General features: G+C 50.4%; 1 protein-coding gene across 1 annotated transcript; it reads left to right on the top strand.

The window, feature by feature from the left end:
- Positions 1-4977: 4977 nt before the first annotated feature.
- LOC141963254 (E3 ubiquitin-protein ligase RBBP6-like) lies at positions 4978-14188 on the top strand. The gene is made up of 5 exons (XM_074912440.1): positions 4978-5143; positions 8025-8124; positions 8722-8758; positions 9845-9889; positions 14141-14188. Exons 1-5 carry the CDS (start codon positions 4978-4980, stop codon positions 14186-14188), a joined length of 396 nt encoding a protein of 131 aa, XP_074768541.1.
- The last annotated feature ends 10291 nt before the right edge of the window (positions 14189-24479 follow it).

Raw genomic sequence — 24479 nt, 5'->3', positions numbered from 1 at the left:
CAGGGGAATGCTTTATTAATTATTTTTTTAAGACTGCGTCCACTTTAGGGATTCTCTTTTGGCTACAGCTGAGACAGCCCAGCCCTGCCCCTCTCCCCCCTAAGAATTTAAAGCACAGGATCGTTGCTCTGTTTGTCACTCTATGTAAAGCTCACCAACTATAAAATTATCATGCCACAGCTCCAAGAAATCACCCAGCAATAATCAGGCCGTACAAAATTGATGTGGACACAGATGTTTAATAGTGACAATTGTCTGGCTCCTCATGGTTTTACACAGACCACTGCTGTCTGGGATAAAAATAAGTTCTATGCAAATGCCTTCATGATTATTCAAAACTCTGCTCCCCTGCAATTAAAAAAAATAAATCTGGCAACACTAATACAGGATCTGAAGCAATCTTATTGCCCAGTGGGATTTTCTGTCACTAGACCCAAGTCGTTTCATAAATTGCTTTCTGGAAGAAGAAGCTAATGCACACAGGGCCTCGAAGAGCAACTTTTTCAAAGTGGGAAAGGAAATCTGATGACCAATTACCAGCAACCTCTTTGCCCCATGAAAAGCTGCAGCCAGACTGGAAGTAAGCCAGAAAGCTGTCTTGATGCACATCCCAACCGTGGGCTAAAAGAACTGGGAAGCAACAGATTCAGTTTAAGTACTCTAAATAGCTAATTGTCAATAATTAAGACAGGAATTTCCAAGGAAGCAAGTGTGTGACAGGGCAGGCCAGTGGTTTCTTCATGAAAGGAGAAACAACAGAAGGGCAAATAAAACTCAATCACTGAAATTCGATGTACAGGACACCGGTACAGCTAAAGCTACCTGATAAATGCAAAATCCAACATCTTGCTTCTTATTTACTGCTTGCTGAGCACACAGGCCACATACAGCAAGCTAAGGTGGTCCCACGGCCCAACGGCCGTGTCCCAGGATTAACTACTACCTGGAGTAATCTGACTGTGCACAGCTGACCTGAAGGAAAGGTCAAAAAATACAGCTCAGCTCTACAGACTAAGAATTACTTCCGAGAGTAAAAGCTCTAGGCTTTTATTGTGGCTTAAGGCCACAAAATGCATCTATACACTAAGCATAATTACCCGAGTCTTTCACCATTTTCACTAGAATTAGGTAAATCACTAGAAACTGGCCACAAGCTGGCCCCCAGACAACCCCTTAATCCACAGAGCTCCCCTGCTCCAAGACGCAGCTAAAAGGAGGCAAGTGAAGCTTGGGAGTAAACAGCAAAGCATCCTGAAGGGTTAAATCATCATATAAATCTACCAGAGCTGGAAGCACACAGCCACAATCCATCAGCTGTCTGCATCTTAGAAATATTTCTGTATTTTTCACCAGCTCTCAAACAGAATGCATTATTTGTCATTAGTGCTGCCAGCGCAGACCAAACAGGAGGTTCTACGCGTCCTGGCAAATCGGGATGTGACCCGAGTTGTTCAAACTCTGCTGCTTTCAAAGCTGAGCAACAGCAACGTAATAAACTGGCACCTTGTCTGCTGGGCTTCAGGGGTTCCAGCACTGGGGGCTCCTGCACAAGGCCTCTTCATGGAAGGCAATGGCAGAGGCCAGCCTCAGCCTGGAACAGAAACTGAGGAGAAATTTAAAGCAAATTAGGGTGGGTTTTGTGTTTGTGGTGTTGGTTTGTTTTTTTGGGTTGGTTTTTTGGTTGTTTTTTTTTTTTTTTTTCTGAAATAAACAATAGAACAAAAGGCTAATAGAATTCTAAATGTACAAAGATTAAAAGGGTTTATACAGATTTTTCCACAGTGAGAGAAAATTGCACTTGAGAATTACTTTTCATGTTTGACTTTAGTTTGGCTTTTAAGTGATGAATACCACCATGGTATCGGAGCTTTTTTTAACCACCTCAAGGATCAAGGAGAAGAGTAAAGAGTTAAGAACATTTGAAAGAAAATCTGCTTTTGTTGCAGCGTCCTCATGCGTTCTCATGCTGAGTTCCACTCAGCAGTTTGTAACTTCTGTTCATGCAGAAGCTGCTTAAGCCACCCCATCAAGTTATTGTTACCAAGACAGCAAGAAGCAGTTCTAAGCAAAGCAATAAGTGGTTTTCTGTTGGAGAACGGCTTGCAGAGAGCAAGGCCATGGGTCTCTGCAGGAGCTGGTCACAGCCACCTGAGGTAAACAGAGGAAAAAACCCAGGGTACAGTTATGCCTAACAAAGGACTGTTATGTTAACAAAGAGAGAAACTGAGGTACACAATGGCCTTGATGGTAAAACAACCTTGGGAAAGGAGGCAGGCCAGAAGAGGGAAGATGTTGTGACATACCTGAAATGCCACAAGGGGCTGGGATATTATAATGTAGCCTTTTACATGTATCCAATAGATTTGTGAGTAGTATGCATGGTTATTGTAGAGTGCTTATATAAGGGGTGACTTCTTTCAATAAAGTTGAAGCTTGCTCTATCATTCACATTGAATCGGCTGCTTGCTTCCTCCGCCCGCAGCAGTTTTCCACAACTTCTCTTGATAGTATTGCTTCTGCAGGGGCAGGGGAATTAATCAACAATTCAGTATGAAGGCTATGCAGGTGTGATCCCAGAAGAGGGAGACCAAAGTTGAGCAGTCAATTAGAATGCAGACAACCTGGTCACAAAAAATACATAAATCAGCTTTCAGGAAAACCCAGATCTCAAATCGATTCTCCAGTAGGAGGCCCAAAAATATTGCTGGTCAAACGACTGGCAAAATCGTTACTAAACATAAATGCCCCAATTTCAGCAGAAACAGGCCCCATGTCCAGCAGCACAGCATTGTTCTGCCAGAGAGGAAACACTCCTCCATCCCTAGTTACCAAGTGACTCAAAGTAACTTAAAAAAAACACCATTACAGACACGTTTCATCAGAGCCCCAAGAAAAAAAGTTGCAAGGCTTGCTTTTTATAAACAAACCAACAAAAAAATCCCAAGATGCCAAAGCCTCTTGAACAAACTCGTTTGGTACCAACCTTAAAGTACTGAATGAAGAAACTGGATTGGATGTCAAAGGTTGGTTTTCAAGACAGAGTCTAACCAGGGGAACTTAAGCCCTGTTTCCAGTAAAGCATGTGGGTACCAAACCTTAACGACTCCCTGCTTCAGAGCTCTGGCCATCACGGAAGACCAGAATAAGGCAGCACTGCACAGAAAGATCACAAACCATTTAAGCTGTTCGTCAATCCCGCATTTTTATAGCGTTCACTGCCTACTTGAATAAGCAAATTACTTAAGAACAATTACACTCACTTCGGTCAAGTCAAAAGCTTTGCAATTCTGTGTAAGGCTCACTTTCAGAAGTGGTGTTGGGGAACTGGAAACAGGGCTTTGGGGTGTGTCTGGGGATAAGTGCTGAGAGAGGAAAACATCCTGTCAAGTGGCAGGTTAGTAGAAGCTGTAGGACAGCTTCTAGCCACTGGAGCGAGAGTTTAATGAGCACTCAACAATCTAATGGTGACATATCAACTTTTAAACTCCGGTTTTCCCCCTCAGCCGTTTAGGTCTGAGCAGTGAGGCACAGGGAGACATGGACCCCCAAGTGAGCCTGTCGATAAACCTCCAGCCCCTGCGGTCACACCTCACTCCGCTGCCTCCCCTCTCTCAGCGCTCCAGGCCGCGCTGCCGCGCTGCGGGCAAACCTCTCCCGGGGCCGCTGCCTTTCGTGCCGAAGGCCCCTGGAACCCCCCAGCCCGGCCTCGGCAGCCGGGTTCGCTGTTCCCTCCCGCTCTCCTCCTTACTCCAAGGCAGAAGCAGAGTCCCGGCGGGTCAGGAGGCACCGGCGGGTCCCTCCTCAGGCGACCCGGGGGGAGCTGCCGCCCGTGCCGGTACCGCGCCAGCTCCCACCGCGGCCGCCCCCCCCCCCGGCCACAAAGGCCCGAAGCGCGGCGGGGCCGCCCCGCGCCGCCCGCCCCGGCCCCTCCCGCCGCGGGGCCGCCGCCGCCCGGGCCCCGCCGCCCTCCTCGGCCGCGCCCCCGGCCCCGACTCACCGGCCCCGCGGCTCCGGCCGCCCCGGGCCGCCGGCGCCACGGCCACGGGCAGCGCCGCCGCCGCTCCCGGGCCCGGCCCGCGCCGCTGGACCGGCCCCGGCTTCGCATCGGCGGTGACAGACCCGGAGAAAGGCGCCGCGGCGGCCCCTTTAGAGCGACCGGCCCCGACCGGCCCCGGCCCCGGCGGGAAACAAGGGGCTGCCCCGTCAGCGGGGAGCGGGGCGGCGGCAGAGGGGATGTGGGGCCTGGGTCGGCACCCTGAGACGTCCCCTCCCGTCCCCGCCCGGCAGCTCCGGCAGCCGAGGCCACAGGGCAAAGCCCGCTGCCTCTGCCCCAGGCTGCCTTGCCCTGGGGGCTGCTGGCAGGAGGGGACAGCGGGTGGTGACAGCCTGGGGGGGACAGGAGGTCGGGCCCTGACGGGCGCGGGGCTGTTGGGAGGGACCCCACAGGCCCAGGGGCTGGCGGGAGGGAGCTGATGCTGCGTGGTGAAGGCCTGGACAGTGACAGGGGGGACACCACAGGCCATGGGGGTGGCAGAACTCCAGGCAGGGACAGCCCCGGGGGTGGCAGGAGGGACACCGGGCAGGCACAGCCCCGGGCGGTGACAGAACACGGGCCTTGTGTCACCATGGGCCGGGTCATAATGCCGCGGGGTGGGCGTGGCAGTGCCGTGGCCGTCTGTGGCGACTCGTTGCCGTGGCAGTGGTGGTGGCAGGTCGCAGACTGTGCTGCTGGAAGCCTGGGAGCGCTGCCCGTGAGAGAGGGAGCGGAGGCTGATCCGGGGCCGCGGGGCCTCTCCCATCGCCCATCTGCTGGCCCGGGCTGCCAGGAGGAGCCGGGTGGGCGCTGCCGCCGCAGCCCAGCTCCATCGCTGAGGGTCCCGGGCCGGAGGCTTTGCAGGGGCCGGGGCCAGGGGCTGGCAGATACCACCTGCCACGCACGGCAGACGCTGTCAGGAGCAGGCGTCGCCAGGACCAGCCATGCCGTGCGTCCATTATCAGTTCTTCTCCCAGCTGCGCCGCGACACTGTCACCTTCAGCGGCCTCCACATCTCCGTCGGCAACCTGAAGCGCGAGATCATGGGCCGCCAGAAGCTGAAGGCGGCCAACTGTGATCTGCGGGTCACCAACGCTGAGACCGGAGAAGGTGCGTGGGGGCGGCGGGCGCGGGGCCTCGGGCACTGCCCGGCTGGCGGCGCCCGCGGCCTGCGGGACCACACGCTGCTCTCTGGGGCTTGTCCCCACGTGCCGTGAGTCAGCCCGGGGCCTGACCCGCCGGCGTACGCGGAACCGGCGCCAGCAATTTGGTGGGTTGGGAAGGGACCGTGCGATTCGGCCACCGTCGGTGGCTGTGGCGTTTGTGGGGACCTCACAGAGCCGTTCCGATCTGTTTGTGAGACAGGGAGCTGGGCGTAGAAGACTTCCTGCTCGATGTGCAATGGGTAGTGCTTGCCGAAGCCCCCCCTGTAGCCACTTACTGGCCATCACTGGCAGTAAAACAAGCTTTGTGCTAGAAGGGAGTAGGAATCAACGATGGTGTTGGCTCCAGCTTTGTTGAACATTTCTGTTGGAGCTCTGCTTGGAGAACTGTCAAAAGTAGCCCTCTTGAGTGTGATGTCACTGCTCAGCCTGCAGATGTGGAGTCGTGGCCAGGCAGAGTGACACTGCTTCGCAGCTCCTGGTACCTGCCAAGGCTCTGCTAGGGGATGCTGCTGCCTGCGGGGAACAGGTTCCTGCTGGCAGATGCCAGTTTTGTCTGAGAGCTGTTAGGCTAAGCTGGCAGCTGTTAAAGAGCAAACAGAAATTTCCAAGGACTTCAGGAATAATGCTCCGGTTTTAGTCCTTTCCTATTTAAAAACAAAAAAGTTAACTTTTAAGTCGACATTGTTTGACTTCACCAGATTTCATCATTGACACCAATTTCATCACCAAAATGAACTCAATGAGTTGAGGTGAAGGAAAATCAAATGTATCAAAGCCAACAGGTGCCAGGTCCCGGCACAGAACTACCTCGGCAGTGTACTCCGCTGTTTGTAAACCCTCTTCCACAAATTCTCTGCCTCGGTGACCAAGCTAGTGGGAGGATACTTCAAGTCCCCCCCACAGATATGTGCCGTGATACGTGCCCTGTGCAAATAAAGCCTTTACCTCACCAGGTTATTGTCACTCTTCAGTTTTCAGCTGATCCATTTAAATGTGTACTGATTGACCTGTAAGGGGAATTCATTTTTCTATCAGTCTGCTGTTAGATGGCTGGAGGTCTCCTCCCTGTGCACTTCACCAGTGGATGGAAAACAAGCATGCATCTCTCTCTATATATATCTCTGCATGCAAGGACAGTGTGTTCAGAAGGCAGATGTCAATGGTTCTCTTCCAATGGTCAAAGAATTGCCACAAAATACAAAAAGAGGACCCCCTCCCCTTTTTGCCTCATACACCTGTTGTGCATGTCCCAGCTGACCTCTGCAGGCTTGCAGAACTGGCGAATAAGCGCACTGGTTGCTGTCCTCATACACACAGCCTCCCTCGCGGAGAGGTGCTGCCACCTGCAATCTTCTGCAGACCCAGCACAACCCTCAGCGGGGCACAGGCCTAGCAAACTCCTGCCTTTTTGTGAGGCCACTGTTGCTTATCCTGTGCCTCTGAAATCTCAGTCCAGTGGTTTGTGATCTGGACCAGAAAGAGCACTCTGTTTGACTCCGCTCAGCAGGTGGAAACAGCTGCTTTGGGCTTCCAGAGCTGCCGCTGGCATCACGTCCCCGTTGCTTGTCAGCCTCAGTGGTGTTTGAGCTCCTCCGACATCAGAAAGTCCCGGCGCAGGCCTGTCTTGACAGGTGGCTGCGTGATGGTGAGATTCCCCATTTGAGCAGAGCTCTAGGCGTTGGTTTCGGGTATGACTTCTGTAAAAGCTTCGGGTTCTGTCATTAGTAGTACTTTCACAGCAACTTTGGCTTTCGGGCCATCGTTCTGATTTGGCCTCCAGAGGTGAGGGCTTTTAGTAGTTAGGACTGGAGGCAGATGACAGGGAATGGCTGCTGATGGCGCTTTAAAACATTTAGTCCTATCCAGCTTGTGTAAGTACAATATATAAACCCTTCTCATGGAGACGTCTTTAAGTTTGAAGCTTACTCATGGAGAGATCTTCACATTTGAGGCCTACTCAGTCCGAGTGTCTCAGGTAGCTCCTCCTCTTCAAAAGAGGGACACGGTGTAAGCCATGGCAAAGCATGGAGACCCTCAGGCACACACTGGTTTCAAAAGGCTTTTCAGAAGGCTTGTCTTTGTAATTGATTTGAGTCTCTCTGCTCTGCAAAAAGTGAATTGAAAGAATTCACGTCCCTTTGCCTTATTCAAACTGGATGGCTAGCTTAAGAGAGGAGAGACCCCTTTAGTTGGAGCCCGTTCTGCCCTGCCTGTGAAAGCAAGCTCAAAACCCCCTCCGGTTTCTGTGATCCAAACTCTAGCCCTGCCAGTCCCATTTCCATGTGAGGGTACAGCGCTGAGCAGCTGTCAGTGTGGCTGTCGATGGATGAAGCTCCGAGGAGCAGAGAGATGGCGGCTCCTTCTGTGTTCTGTCAGTCCCCAGCACTCGCGGCACGGGGGAATGGTTTTTAGTGAACAGCTCGGAAAGCAACGGGGCAGAGTTTTCGTGCTTTAGCCAAGTGCCTGCTTAGTTGCAGGGCAAGCTGGTCAGACTTTCGAATCTGGTTTATGCGGGTGAGACTTTGCTGTGGTTTGTTTCTCTCCACAGATCTCTTGGGTTTGTAGCCCAGCAGAAGCAAAAGCAACTTAGGGCAGGTCAGGAAAGAACCTCATGCATGAGCACACTCTCCTTTAGGGACCTCTGAGACCATTTTGCTGCTGGCATCCAAACTGTTTGAAAAGAGTGGAAAAGGTTTTGCTGCTGGTGCTTGATATAAAATTTTGCTTTCCTGTCTGTGAAGGGATTCTCTCAAGTGCTATGTAATTACATCTTAATATTCTTACAAACTGACTCATGTTTTCTTCTGTATTGGTGTTGTTTTCAGAATACACAGATGCCAATGCTCTCATTCCTAAGAACTCCTCGGTAATTGTTAGAAGAGTCCCTGTTAGAGGAGTTAAAACTACCAGCAAAACACCAGTTATGTAAGTACCCGTAAAGCACTGCAGTCTCTGTCAGGGGTTGCAGTCTCTTAGCCTTTTCTGTGGAGATTAGTTTAGAGAGGCACTCGGCTTGCATCGATCTTCTTTCTCGTGCTTTTATAGGAAAGACAGATACGCATGTTCCCATCTCAGAAGAGTCTGTTTGTCAGTGTTTGACTGTGTCTTGCATTTGGGGGAGGCGGGGTGGGGTATGGCAGGTATTCTTATGCCTCCAATCTGGCTTTTTTGCATACTGGCTCTAGAGGAAAGGGCAACAGTCGCTAATGTGATGGTTGATTGTTTAAGAGCACAAAGCTGTAGCACAGACTTCATCGTTTTGATACTTACACAGCAGAGACAAAATGTCTGAGGACTTCCTCTGGCACTGTTGGGTTCTAGAGCTGTAAGTCTTACAGTAATTGCTGACAAACTACAAATGGGATCTGGGATTTGATTTATGCGTACAAATACATTTCCACATGCAGCACACTATCAGAACAGAATGTCTTGAAGTTTAGGTTTCAGAATCTGCTTTCACTGCTTTTGGCTGGGTGCAAGTGCTTTGTTCTAAGTTCTCATCCCCTTTATTTCTTCTTCTAGAACTCGAACCGAGCCAGCGAGTGGAACATCCAGAGCAGTATGTACAAACACAATCTCACACTTTTTTCCTACACATTGCACGTCATTCTAAACAATGTAGCCTCCTATTAATCTCCCAAACATGAAGTTAATCTGTTTTGCAGTGAGACATAGTGTATGTTGTAGAGACCCTGTGTTTGATTCACAGCACAGTGAACACTGAGTAATGCCATCATTTGCACAGTTCTAATGTGAATATTGGTATTTGTGCCTAGTGAGGCATTGTGTTTCATACTGAATATGCTGGAATATTTCCTGGATGACTTTGTGTTGTACAGATAATGTAGGATAGTTTCTAGGTCATGTAGGTTCAAGGTTTGCACAATTCAATTGGTGCTGTGTTCTACACCTCTCTGTCTAGAGCTAGTGTGTTTGTATAGGCTGTCGTGTGTTCTTGGTTTCTTGCAATTAAAATTGTTTGGAGCGTATTTTTTGCCATTTTCGCATTGTATCACTTAGCTTTTGTTTATAAGTACTTTCTTTGCCTAACAGTTTTGGAAGATGTTGTCAAAACGCACTGAGAAACCGTTGTTGTGCCACTTGGTACTTTTTCTTACTTTTGACTTGGTGGTTCCTAGAAATCCCAAAATCAACATATCCCCTAGGTTTTGAGGACAGTTCTGTGCAGCTAAGAATCCTTCCCGTGTCCTGAAATACTTGAGTATTTGTTCCTAAAGCTGTATGACTGAAGTGATGTTGTTTGGCCCCCTCTGAGTACATGAAGGTCTCTATCAGATTGCTGTGAGTTTAAATGTTGTTGGTACCCAAAGTGGTATTCCAAAGTTGTGCATTTGATCTTTCCCCTTTACCCGATGAAATGGTTTAGTTTCACAGTTTGTCTGCAAATGCAAATATCTAAACCCCAGCAGACTGAGTTTAGCTGCTTCTCATGAACCACGTAGGCCCTCTGAAGCGGTCATAGCTTTGGACTTTGTTTTGAACCAGTACAATTACATTCCGTTGGAAATGACTCTTTCCATGACACACGGAGGTTATAGTGCAGACTTTCAGACTGCAGTAGAGGTTAACTTCTGCTGTGTTTTGATAGTACAACTTGAATATGTGTTTAATTTTTTGTGAACAGATTGAGGACTCTTCTGCAGCCATTCCTCTGGCCCAGCTCATTAAGGTATGTGTCTATTCTTGTCAAAGGCTTAAACACACCACCCACCCACCCCCAACAAAAAATCCCACTTGCTTCATATGTTTAAATCTTGTACGGTGATGTATAACTGGGTAACTGTTATAATGGGAATAAAACTTACTTTTTAATCATTTACAGTATTGGTTTTAACTTTAAGATGTGTATATATTTCCATAGTGTCCCATAAAGAGTAGTTCCCAGTTTGGGAAGATAGCAGGGGAGTCCCTCAACGTAATGTTGCGCTATAGCTCACCTTCAAGACACAAAGCAGCAGCACTTCAGGAGCTGTTTACTGTTTCTCAGACCTCTTGTTAATTTTGTGTTGGAGACTGACATAATTTTCGCAGAAGAATTTAACTGGCTGCAAGTCATGGACATTTCAGGGGGGGCTTGCACCAGCCAAAATAGAAACGTTTCTGTAGCACGGGCAATTGCGTGGCTACTGTTGGTTTCTAGTCACTGCAGTTATAGATCCACTCTCGGAAAGCTGCACAGTTTCATAACTTGTAGTCTGTGGAGAGCGGACAACACAACCTAATTTGTTTGAACGCAGACTGTGTAAATTGTGTAAATGTGCCTCATTGTTTGCGGGAATATACCAATGTGTGAGTGCAGTGTGTTAGCAGAGGTGACCTTCTGAAGCTGTTGTAATGCCAGGGTTTGCTATGGAACTGCTTGTGTTTTCTTCTCAACAATGTGTGACTTTGTCTGGGAAAGCACTAGTGGCTGCACTTTGTGAAAAGGCGAAGTGCGAGCCAATTCAATTACTCGTCTTAAAGAATAGAGGAGGCGGGGCCTAATGCAGAGGAGCTAGTTCTTTCTTCTGAAAATAAAGGCTGGCGTTCCTTTCCAAGAGAGAGAGATCTCTTCCCACTCTCTTCTTCCCTCTCCCACTGCAGAATTAAATTGTGTACATTTGGGGAAAAAACCCCAACGGTTACTTTGGAAAGTAGTCACCAGAAGAAACTGGTCTCTGTTAGTGCTGTCCCTAAACACGTCCTTGGTTCTGTAAACTCATGTGAAGTTTGACTCTACAATGTGAGAAACTGGCCAAGTGCAGGGGACATGCTGTTTGGGCTGCCTACAGCGCATGATGGACAAATTTCTACTGCAAAGAATCTTTTGTCTTGCTGAGGAGTTATAAAAATCTTGATTCCTCTCAATGCTTCTGTGTCTGAAGCTGAATTTCAGCAAGCAAAAGCAACTTCCCCAACTCATAAGTTGTATGTCTTTTTAACGCTGCAAAATATAGACACTGATACTTGCACACATCTGTCTCAATTGAATGTACAGTGGAGATTTTCTCCTTCCAATACTCTGGAACTCAAGAATCCGTTTAAAACTAGTAGATAATGTAATTCTTTCTACACATAGCTTCAGTCCACTTGGAAGACATTTGGGCTGGTTACACAAGTCTTTCTGTAAGGTACAAACAGAGCCTCAGGATTTGAGTGCCCAAAAATGCTCCTTCCAAGCAGGTTCACAGGCCCAGAGACACCGTGTGATGGCGTAAGGGCTCCCCAGAACATCTCTGGGACAGCTCTGGCTCACACAAGCAGTTGCTTTTGTGCAACCCCAGCTCCTGCCGGGCTGCCTTTTACAGGGTTGGGTGAGTCTTTGTCTGGGGAGTTAAATGGGCTTCTAATGTGCGTGTCCCATAATTACCCGTTAAACAGACCGGCAGTCTGGCTGAAGCCAACGCTTCCGAAGAAGATAAAATACAAGCCATGATGACCCAGTCTTGCTGTCAGTACGATCCAGTCAAGTAAGTGTTGGCAAAGTCCTGTCTGTTCTGTGAAGACTGTGGAGACATTGCAGAGATGGTTGTTGGAACAAGAGGGATGCATGCATACCATTTTCTTTTTCTCCCCAAACCCTTTTAGTTACGTGAAGAAACCCCTGGCTACACCTCCACCATCCTATGTTTGCTTTCGCTGCGGAAAACCTGGCCACTATATAAAGAACTGTCCAACAAATGGGGTAAGATTGTGGGGGGCTTCTGGTGACACTTGGTTTTTAATAGTTTTACCTTGGCAGTTACACAGCAATTACATGGACCCCCTATGAGGAATTGTTTCTCTTGGGCTGAAATACAGAGGTTGTATGGCAGTGGTGCAAAGCCCTTCAAAATTCCAGGGAAAGCTGGAGATTTCAATGGGAAATTTTCTTTCTTTGAGGTCACAGACATTACATATGTCCATAGATCTTTCTCGGTGAACTTTAATGCATATTTTTATATACTTCAATGTTACTGCAAGGTTTTTTTTGTCATAACTCTTTTTAATGACAGTTTGCATTTTTTAGTATTTTGTAGGAAAAAATGACATTTCTCTTGGCCCCAACTATTGAATATTTGCATGTTATAATTACACAAGTCTCTGGTTGAGTATTCATGCCATTTAAGGTTACTCACTGAACGCACGGGCATCAGCTCCGAATTCAACCTTCGTGTGTAGATGGGGAATACCAGTTTCCCCAGTGGCCGATCCAGAGCCCTGCATTCAGCTCTCCCTCTGAACTGCCCTTTGGAGGAGGAGGGGGTTTGTGCCTCTCCTCTGAGGGGACGGTGAGCTGAGGGATATTTCACCCTTCAGGACCCTGAAGTTAAGCCAAAGAATATCAACTGAGCTCAGAACACTGCTCGGGCCTTTGGAGCATGCTGGCTGTATTCATTTGGGAAAAAGAGTATTTCAGTCGAGCAGCCCTTGGGCTAGCTAAAAGGAGAGGATTAAAGCTTTTGCTGCTTAAAATAGTGGTTGAAATGCCATTTTAAGTGTGGGTCTTGAGATATGTCTGCATTTCTTTTCTTAACAGGACAGTAATTTTCAGTCTGTTCGCAGACTTCGAAAGAGCACGGGAATTCCCAGGAGTTTCATGGTGGAGGTGGAAGATCCCAATATGAAGGGTGCGATGCTGACACCGACTGGAAGATATGCCATCCCAATTATTAATGCGTGAGTATGGAATTAGCTGGTCTGACCAAAAAGTGAAGGAGGGAAGCCAAGTGTCCATGTCTGAGTGGCAACGCCACCAAGCTGGCCAGCATCTGTAATTATGGGGGAAGAAGCACTGTCGTTGTATCTTCACCTTAAAATCTGTGATGATTTCTAATATTAAAATGGGGCAGTCCTGCTGTTCAGGCCCCTGAACGCTGGGTAAGCTTTTGGTATGCTAAGAACCCCTATTTCTGCAAAACATCTCCGTCGTGTTTACGGTGGCATCATTCTTTTTGAAAGCTCCTTCTGCTCCTGTTTTGTCTTTGTAAGGCTTCTTGCAGAATTTAACAAACAGCTGTTGGACTGAGATCCCCTCCCCCTCTGCCGTTTGCCCAATCCCATGTGTGAAGCAGAGGGATGTTTTCCTGTTGCTGTAAGCTAAGAAAACACTGGTGTGTGCTGACAAGGGTGGCTGTTTTAAAATGCACTTGGGAGCACCTCTGTTTTTCTGTCATGCATCTCCTTTTGCAGAAGCTGTAACATAGATTTCCGCCATTTATAAAACATGATTAGGCGGAGACTGACTTTATCCTGAGCCTGCGATTCACATTCACCCTCTGGTGAAAGGAGACGTGGGATTCATTTCACCCGGTCTCTAGCTGTCAGAAAATGATTTCTGTAGTCTGAGCTAATTTCTTAGTTGATCCAATGAAGGGAAGAGCTCTGCAGAAGGAAAATTGTTCTCCCCTCCCTTTTCTAGTGCTCTGGCTATAGGAAAGTATTTTAAACTAAATGCCTGCATTTTTGAAGGCTAATTTGGAGTGAGAATGCCACCTACTGTCTTCACTGGATAAAACGAAAAGCTTGGGAAAGTTCTCCTTTACCCATCTGTAACTTTTTTTCTTTTTCCTTCCCCACCCCCCTCCAGGGAAGCGTATGCCAGAGGAAAGAAGGAGAAGCATCCCTTTCTACCTGAGGAGCCGTCCTCTTCCTCCCTCTCCTCCTCCTTAGACAGTCGTGTTCCAGAAGAGCTGTTATGTTTCATTTGTAAAGAAATCATGGTGGATGCAGTTATTATCCCCTGCTGTGGAAACAGTTTCTGTGATGAGTGTAAGTGTTACTCCCATGTTTGTCAATTCAAAACATCACACCTGATCTTCTGGAAGCAGAAAGATTGTAACATTCCTTTCTTACCAGCTCTGTTTACTACTTAAGTATACCCCAAATAGGAAAGGACTCTTCTTGTAGTCAGGAAAAAAATAAGGCAGAAGGCGTTTTTCCCTTTCTATGCATCATCTAGTTAAACCCTCTTTACATGCGGAAGGATGAGCACGAGAAGAGTGCGTAATGGTGCAGCTGATTGCAGTATTCGCTATCAAATGCATTTAGTTTGTGCACAGTCCTTTCTCTCATACAAAACTCTAGAGCCAGTGCTGGTGACTTGCTGTGGTCTGCAGCAAATGGCTCGTTAGGCATTTAATCCACATTCTTCTCCAGGGGAGAGCTGGTTAAAACTATCAGAACTTGAACCTACTCATGGGTTTTGGAGATGTGTCTTATTCATTAACCTTGAGGTTGGTGACTTCTCACTCTGCTGGACAGTGGAGAACAGACTAGTCAAAACATCAAGACACGGCCTACTCTACATCTTCAAATGTTACAGTAGTGAAATATCAAAGCTGGGCAGCTATTTCCTGCATCCTCGAAATTTTTTACACTGCTGAACATTGCATGCTCTCAGTTCTCAACTTCGTGCTCTCAATTCAGCACCATATTCACCCATTAACCATCTACAGGCTTTTAGAACTGAATAGAACCCCCAAAATTTCCTTAGTTTAGCTAAAACCTGTTGTGATGATTCTGATTATACCCAGGTGTTAGAACAGCATTGCTGGACTCTGAGGAACATACGTGCCCATCGTGTCATCAGGCAGATGTTTCTCCTGATACTTTAGTTGCCAACAAGTTCCTACGCCAGGTAATGCGGTGACTTTTAGAAAAACTCTAAGAAAAGTCTGGTCAGTCAATTAGCTGAAAGGGAAGAAAATATTAATTTACATCTCCTTAAACAAGGCTAAATGGAATAAGGCTAAATTTACTTTGCAAATACATTACCTGCTGTTACAGATGCTGACAACTCTTGAGAGACAACCTAGCAAACTCAGCTCACACTTGTGTTTAACAGGATTGACTCGGTTTCAAATTGAGTGTTAACACTGAAGAGCTTTACGTACAGATAGTCTGAGTTACCAATCCGTAGCCCCAGTGCGCAGTGGGATGTGTGCATATATCACAGAAGGGTTTGGCTTGGAAGGGACCTTAAAGCCCATCCAGTCCCAGCCCCTGCCCCGGGCAGGGACACCGTCCACTAGCCCAGGCTGCCCAAAGCCCCGTCCAACCTGGCCTTGAACCCTGCCAGGGAGGGGGCAGCCACAGCTGCTCTGGGCAGCCTGTGCCAGGGCCTCACCCCCCTCACAGGGAAGAATTTCTCCCTTAGATCTAATCGGAATATATCTGTATGTTGGTTTGTTTTAGGAAGGACAGTATGTATGGGAATACACCAGTAATTTTACTCTGTGGAGACTTCTGTTCATCAAGCTGCTGAAGGTTCATGTTACCTCTTCGTAAATGTTTTTCTGCCTCTAGGCTGTGAACAACTTCAGAAATGGCACTGGTTATGCACAGATTATCCAGAGGCAGCAGCAGCAGCCACCAGCACCTCCACCAGCACCCGTGGCTCCTGCTGCGCTGGTGGCTGCCATGGAACGTACTCGACCTTCCCCGCTGTCGGTCCGTGGTTTGTGGGAAGAGAAGGTAGGTTTTCTCTCACCATATGCAGTGATTCTTGTGTTTAGGTAGAGCTTATTTTCCAACTGTTTGCACCAATTCACAAGGGCTATCAGGATCCTGGACTGGGACAGAGAGCATCACCAAGTCTTCTGGGCCCCCAGGGACGATCAGTACCCACAACTGGTAAGTAACCGTAACTTACAAATTGCTCTTAAAAAATTATCTTCAGGTAAACTGAAAGGGATTTTTTTTCTCTCCCCATGCCTGAAGGTCATCCAGTGAGAGCCGGCAAAATTCGCTCGGCAAGTGGCAGGCCAGACTGGGAAGTGTAAGTAGGCTACAGAAATTCAATATACTGCTGCTTGTAACCTGTTAAAGGAGGCCATAACACAGAACGGACACAACAGCTGGTTTATAAGGGAATAAGTAGGCACAGATTGTTGTTTCTTTAGAAGCTCAAATCGAGGATGCCCGCGCAGTGAACGTACCCAGAGGACGCAGGGCCCAGCACTACCAGCACCAACACCGCTCTCTGTGCCGGTGCCTCCACCTCCTTGTATCCTCCACCCCCCCCAGCACGTCCTCTTCCCCCGGGGGTACCGCCACAACCTCAGTTCCCACCTGGGCGGCTCCGTCTGCTGGGTGCACTCTCCCTCCTCCAGGATATCCCCCAGCTCCTGCAGACACGTCACCAGCTTGAGGACCAGCAGCAGTTCCAATGGCTCATTCACATGCCATCCCAATGGCACAAGCTCCTCCTTTGGACAATCGTAGAGTCACTGAGTTTGGAAAAAAACATTAAGACCATCGAGTCCAACCGATAACCCAACCCTGCCAAGTCCACCACTAAACCATGTCCCTCAGCGCCACATCTACCCGTGGATGGTAGCTTGGGCAGCCTGTTCCAATGCCTGACAACCCTTCCGGTGGAGAAATGTTCCCCAGTAGCTGATCTAAACCTCCCCCGGTGCAACTGGAGGCCGCTGCTTCTCCTGTCGCTTGTGACTTGGGAAAAGACACCAACGCCCACCTTGCCACAACCTCCTTTTGGGTAGCTGTAGAGGGCGATGAGGCGTCCCCGCAGCCTCCTCCTCTCCAGGCTAAACGCCCCCAGTTCCCTCAGCCGCTCCGCACAGGACTTGTTCTCTAGACCCTTCACCACCTTCCTTGCTCTGCTCTGGACGCGCTCCAGCCCCTCAGGGTCTGTCTGGAGGCGAGGGGCCCAAAACTGAACACGGTATTCGAGGAGCGGCCTCACCAGAGCCGAGACAGGGGCACCGTCGCTCCCCTGGTCCCGCTGCCATTTCTGACACAAGCAGGGTGCCTTTGGCCTCCCTTATCTCGGGAGGAGTTTGACAGAGAACGACGAGACTTAAAGAGGAGTGGGGGTTTGGCTCAGTGAAGTTGGGCTGGTTTTCACGTCTGTGTTTCGATGGGCTGTCGGACGGCAGTTACACTCGAGTGCATCTGACATCAGCAGAAATGACAGAGTGTTTTCTCCCACAGACGTTCTGGGTGCAGGTGGTAAACATGCAAAACTAAAAGAAGGCAAATGTCATCCTAAAACTTTCCCTAAGACTTGTAGGAAGAATTCTACACTGGTTTTGCTTAAATAGCATGTCCACCTTTGCATCTGCAAGCAGTATGCATCTTCTCATTCTGGCTATGTTTTGTTTCTTTTGTCTTTGTGTAATAAAGGTCAAGCTGTAATTGTGATAACGGTCAAATTTATTTTAACAGGGAAAAGAAAAAGTCCAGGCTTGATGAGTTCACAGCTGGTTCGGGAAGGGATGGAATATAAAGAAGAGTCCGAAGGTGCGTTCGATTTCCAGGTAACTGCTTTACCTGTCCGTAACGGAGGAGCAGGCTGGCTAGAGGGATCTCCGCTGCCCCTCTCCAGGTGGATGGGGTGATTCCAGGGATTAGCAGGGAGAGGGTTCCGTATGCAGGTTACTAGCTCAGCTACGGCAGAGATGACAGTTGACCGAGAGTTACAGTTTGGCAGCAGTGGCTGAGGAGCAGGTGTCTCTTTCACTAAAGCTTCTCTGCAGCGACACCCTTCGGCTCCTGACAGCCCTGAGGAGGCCAGAACCTGAAGAGGTCCAGTGCCGGGATTTTCTGCGTCTCCCTGTTCTGGGTGTAAGCGTTACCTCAAAGCACCTGGGAGGAGAGATGGGAGAGAAATTGCCTTCATCTCCTCTTTGGTTTATCTCCTGTGGGTACACGGGGAGGTGTTAACCTGGACTGCACACCGGTGGCTTTCCGAGGGATTCCTGGGCATTGATGGATTTTCTGAGGAACTAAAAGATCAGACTTGTTTGTGAGGAAATCTTAAATGGGTGAAGGACTTTGAGAGGAGGAATGATGCTAACGAACATATGCGGGATAATGTGAAATGGTTCTTTAAAACATCGTGAAAGAGAAACTTGTGAAGGAAAAACTTGGGGTAGCTGATGTTTCCCGTCCCCAGAATTCCCTTGGGCAGGAGTCTGAAGAGCTCTCCCCTACTAGTGCCGTCAGCATCTCTCGTGGAGTAACGGCGTTGAGTCCTATCACTAGAAGCTGACTTCAGAAGCTTTTAGAAATTATTTTTCCTGCAGTGCAGCCACTACCCTTGGCTAGAGCCAGCGGTATGTGAAAATTTTGCTAGGACCTCTGGGCTGGAAGTGTGGGTTAAATGCTCCTGTGTGTCAGATCGCAGTACCCGTGTTTGGCATCCTGTACAAATTGCCCAACAAGTAGTGACATGGTGGCACATGGGATAGAAGCCCGTGGAAATAGAGGTTCCCTTCCTCTGTGTGTTTGCACTAACAAAGCAGCGGCTGTTCTGCCTTCTCAGCAGAAACTTTCACACGTTGGCAAGTTCTTCAGTTTGCAGTGGTAGTGTGTCAGCAGCTGAAAGAAGCTTTGACATAAATAAGCACATGGAGAGTCAAAAAGCAAAAGAAAGTGGGAGGAAATAAATGGGGAGAGTGACTGCTTAGAATTAACTTTATTTTGTTGTGTGTTGTGTTTTCTGTTAAGGTCCAAGTCTGCACCTAGAAGTTCACCCACCTAGTGTGAGGGAAGATCACGTCCTTCCTGCCCCTGCTCCTGACTTTCTGTTGGATTCTAACCTGGCTGAGCTTATCATTATTTTATTTTTAGTAATACAATTTAGTAACATGATTATTGTATGTAAAAATTATTAAGACAGGTTTTCAAACAATAAACAACACAGGACAGAAAGAAACCTGGCTTGGTGTGTGGTTAATTAGGTTTGTTGGATATTACAAGCTGTGTCAGGTCACTGGAAATGAACTGGGTTGGTCAATAGAGCAGACAGCTCACTTCTGTGTTTTCTGTCTCGTATTGTGTGAATCAGAAAGCTCAAGAAATTAAAGATAAGAAAAACTCAGGAAAGGTACAAAGAGGCAACGGTTACTAAAGACATACACCTAAGAAAATACGCCACAGGTTAGTTGCAGGAGTGTTTGTCCAGGAAACAGCAGCAGGTTGCTGACAAACTCGGGGTGCAGCGAGTAGATTCCCTCTCCACGGTTTAAGGCTTCTCAGTCCTTGGAATGAGACCTGAGAGGGCTCTGTGGGTTTTCTCCTCCTCCAGCTCCAAAGCGAGCTCTTTACCACCCAAAGTGGGCTCTTCATCCCGTCATCGTAACGTCGCTGCCACACAGCTTTGAAGAAGGAAGGATTGGGGGGGGACAGTGAATGAAGGTGATTTTTTGGGGAGGGAGGGGCGTGTGGGGGGGTGTCAGGCAGAGGGTTGGTGCTGAGGAGAAGAGCTGCTTTTCTCTAGCAGTCTTGCCCCTTTGGAACCACCAACCCCCCAGAGCCCCCCAAAATCCGTGGGGATGCCCAAAAACCCCTTGAGGCCATCCAAAATAGTGGGGAACACCTCAAGTTCCCCTAGCATACCCCTCAACCGCTTGGGACCCCTAAGCCCCTCTGGGACCAACAAAACCTCCCCAGCAACCCCCCAAAATTGGGAGGACCCCTCCTTAGCCCCCCCAAGAACCTCAATTCCCCACTTGGAACTCCCCCACTGTCCCCTGCAGGGCTCTGGGGAAGGTCCCGGTGATGTCACCCCTTTTCCTGCACCCCCGATTCCCCCACTGGGACACCCAAACCCCTCCTCCACTTCCCTACTGTCCCCTGCAGGAGCTTGGGGGGTCCCAGCACTGTCACCCCCCCACACCCCCCAGTTTCCCCCCACACTGTGTCCCTGCTGTCCCCACACCCCCTGCCGGTGGTGGTGGGGGTGCAGGGACAAGGGTGTGGCATTGGTGGGATCCCCCTCAAACTCTCGAGGACACCTGGGAAGGGAGAGGTGCATCCCAAGCCCCCCGCAACCACTCCCCTCAGGTTTGGGGAGCCTGTGGTCACCCGTGTCCCCTCCCCCACCCCCCAGGAAGGGAACCACACCGGGCTGACAAGGAAAGTCACCAACGGCCTCCACTGGTACATCAACGGCATTGTCCAGGATGGGGGACACAGGGACACCCCGGGGGGGCCATGGGGACACCCCACACACCTCTCAGGGTCTCCTTAAGTCCCCAAATTGTCACCCTGGGCATGGGAGGGCACACGGGGACACCAAGGTGGCTCTTGGGGACATCCCCGTCCATGAGCTGTCCCCTACGTTGATGCCCCAAGACCCTGAGGGACCCCAAGGTGGCTCTTAGTGATGCCCCCATCCTCAGGGTGTCCCCCACATTGACACCCCATGACTTTGAAGGGACACAAGAGACCCCAAGCTGGCTCTTGGGGACGTCCCCATCCCTGGGCTGCACCCCACTTTGATGCCCCACAACTGGGAGGGGACCAGGGTGGCCGCAGGGCGTCTGTGGTGACGTCTCCATCCCTGGAGTGTCCCCAGCGTTGACGCCTGTCACCTTACAGGGTAATTTGGCAGAAAATAAACCCCCTTGCGTCTCAGTTTATCCTCAGGTGTCAGAGGGGCTGGGGGCGGCTACGTTTAGATTCTGAGTGATACCAACTTGTCACTGTTCTTGTCACTTGCTCCATCCAGCCTCCACCCTCCCGCGTGACTCTGGGCTTGGGTTTCCCTCCTCAAGCACCTCGACTCAGCCCTGACACCCCCTGGAAAGGGTGTTGGGACAAGGGACGATCCCAAACTCCCCCCTGAGGATTCACCTCAGAACAACCGCTCCCCGCTTCAGAATATCCCGTGGCAGACTCAGTCACAAGAGAGAAAATATCTTTTTATTTTATAGGGCAAGTGCGGGGCCCCGGAGGCACAGCGGTCCGGGCAGTGACCACGAGTCGGCACCTGCAAGGGCAGAGTCAGAAAGCTCTGGTGAGTCCCTGGCGGCAGGAAGGGGCAGGGCTGTGCTGCCTCTCTGGGAACACCGTGTGTGAGGGATTGCTGACGCCCCGACAGAGCTGCTGCCGGCGCTGCCTGCGGGGCGGCTCTGGCGCCTCGTCCCCCGGGCAGTGCCCCTCGAGCCCCGAGCGCGCGCAGAGACGCGCAGGGCCCCTGTGCCACCCGCAGGGCTCGGCCGGGAGCCCCCGGGCCCCGCCAGGGAGTTATGGCCAGAGCCCGCGCAGCACCGGGGCACCTCGCTGCCCCTCGCCAGCGCCTGGGGCTGACGGAGAGCAGTGTGGAGAGGGGGGAAAGATGGGCAGCAGAGCCCGGCACGCACCTGGCCTGCCCGACCTCTGCCCCTGCCGGCGGCTCTGTGCTGGTCCGTCCCCACAAGAACCTTCCCTCTTCCTCCTCTTCTTTTCCGGGCAGCCGTCGCTCTCCTCTCCCCAGGCCGCTCTTCTCTTCCGGCTCCTCTTCTTCTCCTGGTCCTCGGCAGAGCCTGAAAATCTTTCCACCCCACAGTGGGATTAGATAGAGAAAGCCACAGCCCGCGGGAGTCAGTTCTGATTTTAACCAAAGCCAGCTCATTTTACCTTCGTTCCTCGGAAAGCCTGGCCAGTTGTTCTGGGCGCCCCAGGGACTCTGCCGTGCTCTCGGAGGTGGATGGAGGCAAAGCTGGCCGTGCCTAAACCAGAAATGTCACAGTTGGCATGTGGCAAGGAGTGACCTGGGGCGGTAAGGGACTCTTGCTAAATTGGTCCCTCAGCTCTCCCGAGGAGATGCCTGGGGCTGGTTTGCATCAGCCACAGTTCACACAGTCCCCCTGCTGACCCACAAACAGCCCTGAGGAAGCTCTGACAAAATAGGGCCTGAGCAAACCCCCCTGAAGTTGACAACTGCTCTTCTCTGACTTTCTGTGGGCCTTTGGCTGATCAAACACCTGCCGAGTGCATTTGAGACACCACCGTGCCGATTTCCCTTGCTATGTATCATCCCCAGGGGCGGAGGAATAACCCAAACCCACACCAGCTCTACTGCCAGGCCGAGGCACGGCAGCGACTTGGCCTCATCGGAAACTCCCCTCCTGCCCCAGACACGCTGTCACCGTGTTGGGGGAGCTGACGTACCTCTCCCCTTTCCCTCTCCACCGCTCTATCTCCCCCAGCTCCTGTGAGGACACCAAGCAGAGAGGGGGGTGCATGCAGCAAAGCTTCTGCCCGACGCTCGGTGTCCACTTTGCCTGCAGGGACACTTTGCTCTTCCAAACGCAGATCTAGAAAGCCTTCTCAGCCTTCTGCCCTCTATCCTTTCAAAAGCAAGATAGAGAACCGTGCCAGAAGTCCCTTGACTCCATTCGATGCAGCCTTAAATCAGGCCATTGCACACCCTGCAGAGGGGAGGTGGGCAGCGCTGCTGGAAACATCGCAGTGCTGCTCCTGGGTCATTGCTTGGCTCTGCGCTGGGTGAGGAGGTCAGAGGAGCGTGTGTGCCGGGTCGGCGTTCGTTGGAAACAGGGAACGGGCAGGTGTGGGGGAGCTGCTTGATACCGTTTGTTCTAGTGAACCCTCTGCAGCGGGCTGGGCTGGCGCAGAGACAGGGCACAGGGCTGGCACAGAGCTAACTTGAACTTGGTTCCAGTCCCATTAACTCCTGTGATGCTTCTGTAGCTCGTTTTTGACTGATTGCTGCTGTCTCCTGTCTCAACAACTGGGATAACATGGCTTGGAGCAAAACACCTCTAAACGATTCAGCTCTAAATGAGCTGTTAGTGCTTCCCGCGCAGGCAGGAAGGAATCCGTGCTGGTCAGCTGGCTCCTTGTGGCCATCAGCAGCGCCTCGGCCGACCCAGCCCTGCCGGTTAATAAGAGCGTGGACTGGAGACATCGGGGGGGCAACCGTCAGAGGTGTCGGTGCCCTGCTCCGCGGACAAGCGTTGGCTTCCGCAGGCCGGGGCGAGATGAGCGCGGTGAGGCCGGGCCCTCGGCTCGTGCTCTGCGGAGCGCCGGGGGTCGGGGGGGCCTGGGCAGACCCCGTGTGGGCCGGGCCTGGGCCTGGCCCCGGCGCTGCAGCCCTGGAGAAACGCTGGAAGGATGGGCTCGGCGACAGCTGTCACCAACAGCTTCGCCTTACGCCGCGGTGTAAATCTGTCAGCGTGCAGAAGATGGCTGCAGCAAGGGGGACAGTCGGGAGAGGGTTGGGCGACTGCAAACGGCGGTGTCACACCCTGGAGAATGGCTGAGACGGGTGATCCCAGCGTCAGGGCAGGGCTGGAGAGCTCGCTTGCTCTGTGATCGGTCTGGCAGCGTTCTGGTGAAGGGCACATCCCCAATTACCTCAGACCTGCTGCTCTGCCATAGGCAACAGATGAGCTGTTTGCTATGAGATTGGAAATTGGGTCCTAAAATTTTTTTTAAAAAGTTAAATCTAAACTTAGTCATTGTTTGGTTTACAACATTCCTCCTATGCAGCATGCCATTATCCAAAGGGTTGTTAACCTTTACAGTCACTTGGGTTTTCAAGGGATTCAGGTGATGTAGCTGATGTGTGCTGTACGATGTCTGCCCGACAGAGTTCTCTTTATAGGAATGAAGAAAAACAAATGACTGCACTCAATTTATTTGCTGAAAAATTATATGTGAATTTTGAAAGCTGCTGATTGCTGCTGCTTTCCATGACTCTGTCTGGTTTCACTATGGATGTTACATTCTAAAGAACTGTTGAATTTGTTATCAGAACAACTGCTGGCACTTTGAAACTCACACTTTGTTCCCTTTGCTTTAACAAAAACCTGGTAAATCAAGATGTGGTTCATGGTTTATTTCCATTTGACAGACTTTCTTACTCTCCTTCAATACTGTCATTTTAAAATTTCATATCACTTTGCAAAGTTTGTTCGTTGTTAGGCAGGACTTTTTACAGACGGAAATAACAGTATGTCAGCGTAAGGGACTGTGTTGGACTGTACGTCTCAGGCATTGCTGTTGCACCACCACCACGTCCTGGCCTCAGTGTCCCGTGGACAGGGAGGAGTACGCTCTGGAGAAGAGGAACTGTCCCAGACAAAACCACAGCCTCCGCCCGCAGTTAAACCGGGGGGAAGAAGACGTGCAGGCCGGCACAACCACGGTCAACGCTGGGGCGTGCGCGCACGGAGGGCCACGAGACAGTGAGCCCCATGGAAATGGGCGGACTTTTGGGAGAAATCGGGGACAATAAAAGGACTGCGTACTCCTCTCTCGGGATCTCTCTCTCTCCCTCACAGCCTTGTCTTCACTTTTGGAGCTTGGAGCACCATCACTTGCACCAGGCCTGAGCCAACAGTACGCTGCTGGATTCGTGGTGGTGGTAATTAATCTTGCTGCATCTCTACCATTCTCCTGCTTAGGGATCCTGACCCTTCCTTTTTCTCTCTGTCCTATCACGATTACCAGTTGTAAGCAAAATAAAGTTCACAAGGTTGTACGGCTTCTGACCTCGTTTGTGTCTTAATCTCACTCTTGGGATCGTTTAAGAACCCTCCCCA

This window comes from Athene noctua, chromosome 8, assembly GCF_965140245.1.
Source record: "Athene noctua chromosome 8, bAthNoc1.hap1.1, whole genome shotgun sequence".
Lineage (NCBI taxonomy): Eukaryota > Metazoa > Chordata > Aves > Strigiformes > Strigidae > Athene > Athene noctua.
The sequence above is the reverse complement of the archived record's forward strand: the minus strand, read 5'-3'. Positions and strand labels throughout refer to the sequence as shown.